Raw genomic sequence first — 13,865 nt, 5'->3', positions numbered from 1 at the left:
CTGGTTTTACTGTCCATCCAACACAGGTAGCTCGTTTGAACATGTGTGGGTGCCTGCAGAATAAAATGTTGTTGTCTGTTAACAAAGCTGTCTCTCCTGGACTTTAACCTGGTATGCCGGAGGTACTGGTACATATCCCTGCTGCTTTGGTCAGCTCTGCTGTGAGTCTGATACAGTTCAGTGGATGGAAGGGATGCACAGATGGGGACAGTAACTTGTTAAGCTTTTGTGGAAAGCTTCTTGTTTGTCCTCACCAAATGTCCTCTTGTCAAATGTAAGCTGAACTGTGTGAGTTCTGTCGTTGTGGTTAAAACTCACATAGTTTACTTTGTGATTAGTTGTGGATCAGCAAGTGTGTCATTAGAGGTTGGTTTTGCTTGATTTGTGTCTAAGTCAACCTTATAGATGAGGGATGCCAATTAAACTTCTATGTGGGCTATAAAGTTGTGCCAGGTAGCAAGAGTATATTGCTAAAATTCCATTTCTCCTACCCAAATGGTGGCACTGGAGGAAAAAAAAAAGATATGGAACACCCTCTTTCTGTATTGATGAACATGTGGTCTTCTATAATCTCTACAGAATTTATGGAGGATATAGGTAGTCCCAGTAGATGTCCCTCATCCGTGTGGTCTAGGGAATACAAACTAGAACACTTTATTTTCCTTTTCATGCCTGGAAATGTTGCCAACATAGGGATCGTTTTGATTTATTTTGCTAACACGTATATACCTGGTAGGTGATGTAGAACTTCTGAAGCCAGGCACAGACTGCTGTTTAACTGCCTGACATGTTTGTGGTGAGTTTTTTCTTGCTTTCAGCAGTCTCTTGTTCAGTTGTAAACATATATGCATATTGCCTTTCTGATCTGTTCTCTTTTCTGGTTTGTAGATACCAATATTACTTACAAGTGAAAAAGGATATTCTTGATGGCCGATTGCGTTCTTCATTGGAGCAGGGAATTCGACTAGCTGGTTTAGCAGTGCAAGGTAAGATGATATGACCTGCCTAGCTGTTTTCCAACATGGGCTGTTATGGTTTTTTTTTTGGGGGGGGGGGGGAATTGTTGTAGGTGTTGACTGGGTGTTAACTAAGGCCATGCGTGACTCCTGTTCACAACAGCTAGGGTTTTTTGGTTTGTTTTTTTTTTTTTTTTTTTTTTTTTACAAAGTGTTTAGGTGGACTGCTGTTGATGAAACTCATATCATCAGGGAGGGAACGATGGACTGCATCACAATGTTCAACTTTCCCTTTTCTAAAAGCCATGCTAGCGAATTTGAACAAAACTCTAGTTCTAGCCCCAGCCACAGAGTGCTTTGCAGTAATGAATTTACTTCACGTTCTCTGGTTTGAAATGGAGTTGCATCAAAGAGTATAGCAGCAGCTTTAATTTTGCCTTTAATTAAAAACTCATTTTGCTGTGTAGTGCTATCTGCAGTATGAAAGAACACATGACCATAATTGTTACGTGAGTTATAAATTAATAATAAACTACTTCTTACAATATGAGTTTTATTCTGAGCCTCCTAATGACATCAATAAAATTGTGATCATGTAATGTATGTGGGTAAAGGAGGAAGTCCTGTGTTTGCAGAAAATATATTTCAGTCTATCCATGACTATGATAGCTCAAAGTAGAATTCCAGCAATCATGCACTGGGCACTTCTCTTTGGTTACGGGTGGGACAGAGGGAGGACAAGTATGTACATATAATAACAAACATGAAGATCTGATTCTTGAAAATTACAGGTTCTATGATATAAAATGCCCTAGTAATATTGTTAAATTTGAGAATTTGACTCTTAAAATTCAGTGACTGAAACCTGGTTTTCTGTTTTGTTGTAAATACGAGACTTTCTTAGTTTTCATTTAGGCCTTTCTGAATCTTCATTTTCCATTTTGAGTAAGTCTAATAGTTGCAGGAGGGACATACAGAGTTTATAGGGACTGAGTTCTGTTTCTTGACTGCCATTGGTAATCTGCAGGATGCTTTGCAACTGCCTTGGAGAATGAGCTTTCAAAAATGTTAATTCTCATGCTCTTCTCTGACATCGAGGGGAACAATGTAGGTACAGATGAAAACCAAGGCACTAGGCACTGTCTGCGCCAGCTCCCCTGTCTATCCTCTAGAAAGGTATCAGCAACCCCTTTTTTTTTTAATATTCTTGAAACTCTTTCTTAGGGCAATAGTTGTTCTGTTACAGTATCTTATTGCTTGGTTAAAAATTGAAGGAAAAATGTTTTCTGTTAAATACTGAAATATTTTATGAGTAATGGAGATGATGTATGCAAAATTACGTACTAAACCTTGCACTCTGAGTAAATTAAGTTTTTCCAGCATTTAAGTTAATGATAAATAGACACTGGATATTTTTCACTGGTCCTGTGTTTCTTGGAGCTTTTTGCTGACTTTGGGAGCTAGCCAGTCTTTATAACGTTTTGCAATAGTCAGTATTATTCTGAATTTTCTATGTAATATATTTCAAAGACCATTGCATCAGGATCCTGCATCTAATCTTGTTTGCTTTATTCATGACCTTGTGTTACTCCCTTTGTCCTTTTCATGTGAGGCAAACGAAGATATTTGAAATACTTACTTTTAAACTTAGAGAGTCTGTTTCATGTCCATTTTGATTTCTTTATGTTTATGTTAAAACATAACTCTGAGGTGAAAACAAAATGAAACTGCATTTTTGGCATCCTGCAATACGTAAAGTTGTCTAGAAGCTTTGAAAGAATGTTTAGCTAATATGATTTACGGTGGGGATTTCCAGCTTCTATAATATGAGAATCTTGTAGATGGCGTTTGATCCAGTTCAATTAATATAAAATAGAAACCTCCCGGCAAGATATTCTTTTGATATAAGTTGTTGTGTATTTAACAGATATATACATATATACACTTTTTTTTGTTTAAAGTAGCTTAGCCTTTAGGAAGCATTTTCAAAATGCTACAGTTTCAAGGACATTTAGACAAGAATCCTCAGCCTGACTTAGAAGTGAAAGTGATCATGCAGATGAGAACGTCTCAAAGATATACACAAGAGGCAGAAAAATGTAGAGAAGTCTGAAGGGCCAGTCAATTAAACTAACATGTTGCCTGGACTGTTATATTGGCTGCAGAAGGACAAGACTTGTCCCCCACGCTCCCTCCCCCAGCCATGTTGGTTATCAGCAATTTTTAGTATAATTGGCTAGTTGATCTTAACCTTCTAGGCTGCTAAGCTAAGCATCTTTCTTACAATTATGTAGAATTGTAGCAGAGTTAGGTTAATTTTTTTTTGCCTGGTCAGAGTCAGGTTTGGGGATTTTGGAGAAGTAGAAGTACATGCCATTTTAAAGAAACTGGAATATCCCAGTCTCTTGCACGTCTGATAGTAAATCGTTGCAAATGGCTATAATGTAAAGGAACAAAAGAGAAAAAATACTTGTTGGCTGTTATTTGATCTCTGGTAATAAACTTTTATTTTCAGACCTCCGTGTTAAAAGCTAAAGTACAAACAGAAATCTTTGTCCTGGGTTGTGGCTTCAGAGAGAACTCGCCCACTTGAAGTTAGGCATCTGTGCAAAGACTGAGTGTGGTCCTAACGTGTGGAAAGTGGTAAAATGAGTAACTGTGTTGTTTTTTCCAGCGGATTTTGGAGACTATAATCAGTTTGAATCTCATGATTTCCTCCGAGAATATGTCTTGTTTCCTATGGTGAGTTCCTCATCCTCTTCTCTTGTGGTCTTCTCTGAATAATTTCTCCATGCCTCAGAGATGGCTTTGTTGATAACAATAAAAGCACCGGTGCTATATTATTAGCAGCGGATGTAAACTTTGCTCCCCCAAATCCTGCAATATACTTGGTTGTAGCTGAATGAATATATGCTATGGAAATGTAGCCCTTTTTCAGTTCCTGTTAAGCCTCCTCTGGGAACAGCTGTCAACAAAAGAAGCGTACTTATTTGAATCAAAAAGCATTTGCAGCTATTTAGAAAGGTGTATATTAGTCATACTGCAGTATTAGTAACACGGCACGTTATAAAGGGATATGAAAGCTGCTGATGTAATAAATGTTGTGTCACAGGACAAATTATGCAGTCTTTGCTCAAGAGAATGCGAATTTACATCAACTGACTACTAGACTGAAGAGAAGCATGAATCAGTTCTCAAAATATCCTCCAGGGACTGTGCTGTAAATTTGTTTTAAATTTGAATTGGAACTAGCACATAATTTGAATGCTGAGGGAATTGTTTTAGGTCACTGATGACATTAGAAACTGGTGATAAATGCTAAGCGCTTGCAACCCATGACACTAAGCCCATCTGGGAGGATGGATTGTTGGGGGGAGAGGGGCAAGACACGACACCACAACCTGCTCAGATAGAGGCTGGCTTTATTTTTGACTACCAACTCCATCAGCACAGGAAGCGAGTCTAAGCTTCCTAAAAGAAAAAGAACTTGGAATTCTTTCAGAATAGAAACAAAAATTGGAAGTGGGTTGGGGTTCCCCTGCCCTAAATGTCACTGCCTAGAAATCAGGCATATGGTTTCCTTCTGCAATTAGTGTCAAGGTAGATGGAGAGTGATTAAGCTCACTATACTTCGAAGGCATGAGAAACATACTTCCAGAAGCATTTCATCCCATTTACCTTCACTTTTTGACATTATAGAAGCTGCAGCCTTCTCTAAGTCGGTAGTCAATTCCCAAGTTCAAAAAGGTAACACTTGCACAGTGTCTTCAAGTGAAAGTGCAATTTCAAGCTAGCAGACAGTTGAATATAGAAATTCAGCAGAAAGAGGAGAAAATAATGAATATGCAGAGATCTGAATATACTTTTGATACCTAGAACATGGCTTCAGTATTCACCTTTCACTAAGGAACTTCTGTTAGCTTGACTAGCAGAGCAGCTGTTAATTCATCTATTCTTGTTGCAACAAGGATTTCTTGTTAATAATAGGTAATTGTTGATCCTGTGTATGGTTGATGGCTTACAAAGTCATATGGTAGTGTATGTGGGAAAGGTATGGATGAAAATATAGACAGGAAGGTGTAGTCAAGTTGTCACTTTGTAAATTATTCCTGCAAAGTTGTTTCAATGTGCTGATGGTATTTTTCTTTTCAACAACAACAACAAAACCAAAAAAAAAGGGGGGGGAGTGGAGGAGAATAGGAAAATTTAGGCATCCAGATGAGATTTCAAGCCGCATTTAAATGTAGTTTACTTTTCAGGCCAACCTCCTAGGACCTCCTTTTCTGAGTCAGCTGCCTTTGTTGTGTTGTGGTCAGCTCCCTTCCGTTTTGGATGTGCTCACTTTGTGGTATCTAGCTGTTCATCCATGCTGCTACCACTAAATTTGACAAGATCAGCAAAGTGTCAGCTTCCTACAGTCTTCAGGAGCCTACTCTTAAATCAACTTTTCTCTAGGCATCTCTTTCCTTTTATTTAACTTCTCGTCTCTGCCCTTCTGGGGAGGAGCGGATAACATAACAGTAAATATTTCACTGCAACTTCAGTGACAGTTGCGAAGTGCTGCAGATAGGAACTAGTCCTGAAGCAAGTGGGAGTATGCGAGCGAATCTCAGGCATAGAAGGAGCCTCCAACAAGAACGTTTGCCATAAATTCATTAGCGAAGGGAGCTGGCGAATGAGGGAGGGGCAGCTACATTTGTACTGTTTGATCTTGTGAGGCTACAATGTGTGTCAAATGGCATTTCTTCAGCAGCAAAAAGAACAAAGTTATGTACACAGTACACCCCACAGGTGTGTAGCTGTGCATAGGCATGTACCATGCCATTTTTCATTAGCACGCTACCACTTTCACATATTTTTGTGGCAGAAGCAAATATCAGAGGGAGGGCCCCATTGAGCAAGAAACAGGCAGTGTGTCTAAGTACGTTACATGCAGCCTTAAGGCTTTTTAAAATAAAAATAAGAACTTTGAGGTTTTGCAAGAAAATTTTTCAGCTTCCTTTTTGTTGCCTTGAATTTATGAGCAGACTTCATTTACTAACTTGCTCCCAATTATTTCAGACTTGTTTCTACCACACATGCGATTATATTTGTGGAGGATAAATTCTACTCAGAAATGTGTTGCAAGTGTAAGGTGAATTTCATTACGTTTGAAGAGAGAGCAAAATTTTTGATTCCTATTAACATGGGGAAGGCAGTACCAGCAGGTTGTAGGACAGAAAATACCCATGACTTCAATTTGCATGGTCGGTGGAATATTTTGGTCTGTTTAAAAAGGTATATAATCGTTTATAGACTTCCAAGTGCTTTTAAAGGCTTGTTTGGTCCTTATTCAGGAAAAGATCCCTTATCCATGCTCTGTACTCTGTTTCGTATTGTAGAATAAAAGCTACCTAAACCCTGTTCTAGCAGTATCTTTTTAGAAAAAATAAATAATAAAAAAAAGTCCGACGTGTTTTTCTTGCACGTTTTCAGCACCCTGTGCTTGGATATGTGCCCTGAATTTTCAGTGTATTTGGTGCTAGGTTCTCTCTGTGTAACTACGTGCAAGAACATGAACAGGAAACAACCCTGAAATGTATGCCATCATAATTCCTGTCTTGTATTTTATTCTCTCTCTCATTGGATGACTAGCTTTTGATGCTACCTCATTTTCTTACAGGACTGGACCCAAGATGAAGCTGTCTTGGAAGAGTTGACACAAAAGGTTGCACAGGAACACCGAACTCATAGGTGAGGTAGCCTATCTCCATGTTACTATTATGCTACATCCAGCTGGATTTTTAGTCTGTTACAAAAGATTGTCTGCCTCTTGTGCACACAAAATGGCCAAGGAACTTAATCCCAAATAAATGAGAATTTCCACCACGAGGTTTAATGAGTATGTGTAAAACTAGTGGTGCTACAGAGTAGGCTTCTTTCTCTTTTTGACTTCGTTTAAATCCTGATGGTGAAAGACCTCATGACTTGATCGGGGGTTGTCCAAGGGTCTGTTCAAGGGTTTTCTCTCATTCTAGAGAGGGAGGGTTATGCACACTCCCAGTGTAACAAATGAAAATAACAGGAGGTGGAATCCCTTTCTTGTTGGGTTTTAAGTCTAGTTGTGGAAAAGCTAAAATACATTGTCACCAATTAATGACCTGTGCATTAGTGCTCCAGAACAAATACCTTCCTTGTAAGTAGACTTCTTTCATGTCATCTAGGTGTACTGGTGGTAAAAGAATTCAAAGTTCTCGGGTTCGGATCTTAGAAAAACATCAGTGCCTCTATGGCATTGGAAATAATCTTTCTTATTATGTTATGAATCTGCATTTAAAACTTGATTATGTGAAATGCTATAGGAATAGTATGTGGAAAGGTGCAGCACTTCCCATTTTATGCCAGAAAATGATCCTAAAGGGGCAAACACAAATGTGTGAGTTGAAGGCCATTTTCATTGTGAGTTTTAATGCAAGCTTGGGCCTTTCCAGCCGAAGGGTTAGTTTCCGAGCTGGCCGAGCATACACCTGGTTCTGTTCTTCAGTATCTCTGCCACGGGCTGCTTGTGTGATCTTGGTTAACTCCCAGACTTGAAAGGGAAGATTTCCATCCCCCGTTGTGCTCTTTAGTGCTATTTCAGAAACACAAAGAACAAATACTTATTCTCATTTCAGCAGGTAGATCAAATTCCAGATTCTTTCTTTCCCTGTTTCTCCTAGGTATTTGTTGGTTTCCTATATTTCTGTTTATATGCTGTGGTAAGGAGGAGCAAAGAGGAGAAACATTAAGTGACCTTCTTTTGGAACAACCTGCAATCTATTCTGACCTGCTTTTGAGAACTGAAATCTGTCTGAATTCCTGAGCTGTGACAGGAGCATGTGTGGACACGTGTGTCGAAGTTTTTTCAGATGGTTTGTTCTCTGTTACGAAAGAGAACCTGCTCAAAATTTGGATTCAGTGCCTGTGTTTTTGAACAGCAAATATGAATATGTAGGTCTTCACTTTTAGGCCACTTTAAGCACCTTTAGTGAATTCTTAAGCTAGTTATGCAAATTAGGACCCTTGTGGCTCAAATTGGCCATCCAAGGCTAGGCACAACCTGTTGCAATGGCCCGATGTTTTAATAAAGCTTGGAAAACGTTTGCATGCAGAAGAAGCTGAGTAAAGGGATCAGTTCAGTTTGTTCCTGCTGTAATTTCAACTAATGCTTTGTACCTTACCTTAGAAGCATACAGTAAAATTCCTCCCCTTCCAGATTATGATCCTAGCGTTGAAAGTTTTGTTGTACATTTCTAGGCTGCATTTCCAAAGCATCTTGTGAAATGGTTTGTGAATCTCCCAATTTTTTGCACTAGTATTTTTTGTGTGCATGTAATATTGAAGCGTTTGCTGCCTTTTGTTATTCCAATTGCAGTGGCATTACAGCAGCAGAGGCTGAGTTAATGTACATCAATGAAGTGGAACGCCTTGATGGATTTGGACAGGAAACTTTCCCTGTGAAGGTATGTCAGCATATATTATACAGAAACCTCTAAGTTAAATGGTGTAGGAGTCTGTGGCAACCTTTGTAACACATGCAAGTTGTTCGTCCAAAAGAGGCAGGAGTTGTTTTTCTGTTCCAGAAGACGAAATGATTTCTGGTAGTTTGAATGCAAGCTGCAGCACGAGGGTATCTTAGGCCTCTGCTGTTAATTTTCTTCCACCAAAATCTTTTTTGACAAAAAAGGTTGCTATGTGGACGAGCCTTCCCGCAGATATTATTGCATGATAGGTAAGTGTGAGTGGTGGACTGGGTGCTCTACAAAAATGCAGAAATATGTTAGCCTTGTACGAAAGATCAGCAGGCTGGTATTGTAGACAAATAGAACTGCATTTGAATATACAGCTGAAAGATGTTGTTGTTGTTGTTCCTGTTACACATATTTCTAATAGCGTTTTTTCTCTTTATATAGATATCTGCATATGTATGCATAAGTATATGTATATTTATATAGACAAAAACACACAGATTTTTTCCCCGTGTCCAGGACAAGGAGATGCAAGTTCTCTGAACAGCCTAAACTAAAAACTGTCAGTTGTAGGACCTCTACTGCCTTGTAGTGTAGGTGGAAGTATTCTGATGAAAGCGGCACCGAAAATCAGTTCATAGGCCGTGGCTTGAAAACTGGTGTCCATTGTTTGTTTGCTGAAGGGCAAATGTTTAGTAATTGGAAACAAATGTGGATAGTCCATTGCTGCCTTCCAGGAACAAAGTACAAGAAGACCAGGAGAACAGCTCTAATCTGATCTTTTAAAACGAAGGGGCACCTCATGGTTCCTAGAACTTAGGCATGTGTAGTGCATGAACTTCTCTTTATACCTTTCTTTTAGCAGTTCTTTTTAACCATGCTATTTGTGTTACCACTTTGAAGTGGTATATATGCTATATATGAAGCTGTGAGGAGTTGTTTTTGTTGATAATGTTCAAAAACCTCTTTGTTAACAGCAGTAAACTTTTCTAGCGAAAATAAAAGGCATTTTTAAGAAAAAAAAAGTTTGCAAAACGGAGCAGGAGCACATGCTTTTCAAATGGGAACGTGCAGGAGATGTGGGTAGACAAACAACAGAATTTCTGAAAAGCAGTGCAGGAACAGTGGACAGTACATGATGCAAGCAGATGAATATTTAAGCAATAATTGAAAAACAATGAAGGCTGTATCTGTATAAAGATACAACAAATACTTCTTTAGGGTGACACACTGTGAACTTCTACACAGTACTTTAAAAGAGGAAGGGTGAAAGGTAGAGCTTTTGAGAGGGATTCCATCTCCAGGTGTGGTTTTCTGAAATCTCTGCATGTTTTAACAGATGACTGGAGCAATACTGTGAATGCAAAAGAGGACTGTTGCTTTTGGTAGTCATACAGGCTCTAGATAGCTATAATCACAATTATAGGGAAAGTGGGGTATTATATAACAAACGCCAGTTTGTGGTGTGCATGTTGTTTCATAGAGGAGAACCTTGAGCTCACTTAGCCTTAATCTATTCTCAGTAATCAACAGAATGAATCCACTTAAGTGTTAGTTGCTTTGAAATAATGAAAATCAGAGTCCAATAAAGCACCAAAATATAGGTTAGTCAAGGGTTAGTCCCACATTCATCCTGAAGAATAGCTTCTGTTTGGTGGTTCAGCATGTGTTCTTATGCACGTCTTTGCCAGTTTCTTTATTAAACTAAATATATACTCTTTTTGTGCAGGATAATCATGGAAACGACATACACCTTGGTATTTTCTTCATGGGAATCTTCATAAAAAACAGAATTGGAAGGACAACTGTGATCTATAGGTAAAAACTAGGGACTTCTGTATTTAAAGTGAGTTTCTTCTCAGAGCTCTGTGTGTGGTTTTTTTTTCCTTACATATGTGACTTCAATAGTGCCAATGCTCTAACTAAGGAGTAGTCACCTCACTGTTTTCAGCATTGGCCTCTTGGCCGTAAGAGATGTGATAAAGAATAATTTCTGATGTCTCTGAATGGGTTTGACAGCAAGAAAGACATAGTTGTCTGTCATGTATCTTGTTCTACTTACAAGGCTTTGATCCCTTTTCTTTGCTTGCCTTTGTGTCTGCTTCTTTGATGCATCTGAATGCAAATCTGTTAAACCTCACTGTTGGCAGCCTTAGGCTCTCAGTGTTTCTGAAAATCTGGTTGCCATATTTAGGTACCCCGCTAAAAAAGCCGAACTTTCTCATTCTGTAATTTTGAAAATCCTGGCTGTGTCACTTATGTGTTTGTACTGCTGTTTGTTTTGGTTATTGAGAATCACTGAAGCCATTCCATTGACCTTCATTGTGGGTTTTGTTACTTCTTATAAAAATTTGTTCTGTATGAAGGTGTTGCTAGAAATCTGCATGATTCCAGGGAAGGTGGTGTTTCTGTCATTTCTTTTTGCTGCTTTTGGGCATTTCCGTTAATTCTGAAGTCAACTTGGAGTGGATTTTTCCCAGTCCTTGTTGCTGTTAGAATATCAACACCTATGCAGCCAAAAAATTGTTTTATGAGGTACACTCATTTTTAGTCATTAGCTAAGGCTTGTATCAGACTTGAGCAAGAAGGGTGTTCAGTTTCTTTGTTTTTGTCTTTTTTTTTTTTAACCTTATAAAAGATTTAAGCGGTCATCTTCAAAAATGTCAGGGCTACCTTTTCCATAGAGCTGATGTTTTGCATATGAACTTTTGTGAAGAAATTAGATAATTATTTTAACTGTGCCATTCTGAAGACATGTTAAAATGTAGGTGACAAAAGCAAGAAGTTTCTTAAATGTAGAAATAATAGTCGGTGCTGGGATCCTTACTCTTTGGAAATATGCGCTTCAAGCATCCTGCCATGACATGAAGAGGAATGCATGCTGCAAACAGAACAAACAAGTCCTTTCCATCTCCATGGATTGCATGCAATGTACGCCAATGTGTCTGTCAGCTATTTGTAAGAAGATTATAACTCTGATCTTGGGTAACTTGACAATTACTTGAAAAAAAGATTGCGAACGTTAAACAGGGTATTAGCATGGTATGCATAGCCTACATAACCATGTTGTCAAGTTAACCTCCTTTAGGAAGAATAAACTATGTAGGAAAGTTGGAAACAGTTTGGAGAGGAACGGCATTATATTAAAAAAAAAATCCATCTGGTTCAAGTCACTCTGTACAAAAATGCTACAGTTCAGTGTAATATTTATTATAATGTATTTTTGATGTACCTTCTATTGTGATTCTTCAAATCAGTGTTTTTAAAGAGAGCTTTTAACTTTCCTGTTTTGGGTTAAGAACAGAATAATCTCACTCCTTGAATCAGAGCTTAACTTCCTCATTTTCCTAACCATGATTCTTCACCAAACAGCTACTGAAAAGCTTTCCCATAAAACAAGACTAATGTTGACTAAGGGATTCTTAATGTGTTTGTGAAATGTTTGAGTGTATGTGTTGGCAAACTCTACCACATTTTTTTTTTAACTCTTACAGGTGGAATGACATTGGGAATATTGCACATAACAAATCTTCGATTGTTCTAGAGTTGATCAACAAAGAAGAGAATGTGCTTTTTCACACAGTAAGAAAAAGATCTAATCAGTGTTACCAAGAATATGCTTATATAGAACATAAATACAAAAAAAAATTTTTTAATTTCACTCCAAGCATACTGAAGTGTAATATGCTGGGAAGTTTGAAAAAAAAAAAAAAGGTGTTGGATGAAACATCCACAGTGCCATGTTACCGTACACACACACACTGAAACTCAAGGAGGGGTGCAATGCTGCTCTGCACTTCTTCAAATCGCTCTACATCTCACTGAACCAAGGCCAATGTAGAAACTGGACCAGCAACCTTGATCCATTTTTTGTTGTCGTCCCTCTTCCCCTCCCACTGTGACTTAGCACTGAAGTGGCAGCATGTAAAGGCATGCCACTGTATTTCAGTAATTCAATGCCTTAAACACTCTTGAGGGCACTAGACATGTTCTTGGCAGCCAGATCCTGTACATGACAGACCTTACCAAGCATTACTGCAATTTGATTTGTAGAACTCTTCTTTGTTATTGGTGAGAACAACAAAATGAATGATTTATTTTTTTCTGTTTTTTCTTGTGTTTAAAGGATGATCTTGAAAATGCCAAATATATTTCACGGCTGTTTGCAGCAAGACATAAGTTTTACAAACAGAACAAAATCTGCACAGAGTGAGTACTCTTTCTTCAGAGTTATGTTCTGACAACCCTGCTTTGGAAGTGCTCTGAGTTTTGCCGTGTCTGTTTTTGTTTGTTTTTTCTAGTCACTTGTGTCAGTTATTCTGTTCTACTTTGCCTATTTTTTTTCTTTTTGTTTTAACCACCAGCTAGAACAGAAGAATGAGAATGAAATTTAATTCTGAGCCTTGGGAGGCTTGATGCATGAGCCCTGTTGGATACTGCTCACCAGGCAGACAAATCTGACAGAATAATGAATTGAAGCCCTTGGTCTCTGCTGTTCATGACCCAGAGTGTTAGTATAAACTGGAGTGAAAGGTGACATAACATGCCAAAATATGAATTACAGTAGTGTGTTGAGGATGCATTACCCAGGTAGCTTCTAAGGCTGGTGGAGAACCCAGGTTATCCTCTTCTAATTTAGGTAGCATAATTTATTCACTTCTTATATGCACCAAGCAAGGCAGGACACATGGGAATGTTCATCAGCCTAGTCATAGTTGCGTGACTCAGCAGAGACTGAATCTGAACCTGGAGTTTCTTACAGGCACTGCTTTGAGCACTTACTAAGAAACTGGCCATGACAGTCCTTTCACAGCTGTAGTCACCCTAACTGGAGGAATTCATAAGGCTTTTTTTGTAAGTCAAAAGTAAGTTTATTAGCTGATAACATTTCATTTATACCACTACACGGCCAATTTTAGTTTGAGGTAAATTTAGTTTTAAGAGGTCTAGGGTTTTGTGAAACTTTATAATACGCCACATTTGTATAGCAATGAGAACATGAATTCATTGCAAAACTTACCAGTTTAGTTAGCTGGAAAGCTATAAAGAAGTCTCATCTCCAACAACAGCTCTAGTTAGAGCTGGGCATCCCATCTGTTCAGCTGGGTAATGCCATCTGTTGGAAAGTAAAGCCAAAATGATGAAGGGAAGATTGGAAGGTCTAACTTTATATACTGTGCGCATATGTAATACTAGAAACATACGCTGAGTTACAAGTATTGGAGAAACTGATGAGGTGAACTGTATACAGTGATCTTTTCACATACAGGAAGATGATGTTGATTAGATTTCAGATATTGTTTACAGTTCTCGGGAAGTGAGTGGAAGACCAGAAAAGACCTTTATTAGCAGCATATAATGCATTTCATTAGTCCAATGCTAAATGTAATAGATTCAGAGAAATTAAGTTCAAAGGAAGTTC

The 13,865-nt window shown here is 38.3% G+C and overlaps 1 protein-coding gene across 5 annotated transcripts in view; it reads left to right on the top strand.

Moving 5' to 3' along the window:
• Positions 1-13,865, top strand: part of PTPN14 (protein tyrosine phosphatase non-receptor type 14) — a 117,636-nt gene that overhangs the window by 73,172 nt on the left and 30,599 nt on the right. For all 5 annotated transcript variants that reach the window (XM_080587220.1, XM_080587221.1, XM_080587222.1 and 2 more), the window contains 7 exons: positions 889-986; positions 3,631-3,698; positions 6,619-6,689; positions 8,350-8,437; positions 10,173-10,261; positions 11,938-12,025; positions 12,570-12,652. In XM_080587220.1, the coding sequence (XP_080443346.1) occupies positions 889-986; positions 3,631-3,698; positions 6,619-6,689; positions 8,350-8,437; positions 10,173-10,261; positions 11,938-12,025; positions 12,570-12,652 (585 nt within the window). The remainder of the gene's footprint in view (positions 1-888; positions 987-3,630; positions 3,699-6,618; positions 6,690-8,349; positions 8,438-10,172; positions 10,262-11,937; positions 12,026-12,569; positions 12,653-13,865) is intronic.

The sequence above is a fragment of the Anser brachyrhynchus genome, assembly GCF_964034855.1.
Source record: "Anser brachyrhynchus genome assembly, chromosome: 3".
In the NCBI taxonomy this organism is placed as follows: domain Eukaryota; kingdom Metazoa; phylum Chordata; class Aves; order Anseriformes; family Anatidae; genus Anser; species Anser brachyrhynchus.
This window is presented reverse-complemented; position numbering and strand designations above follow the sequence as displayed.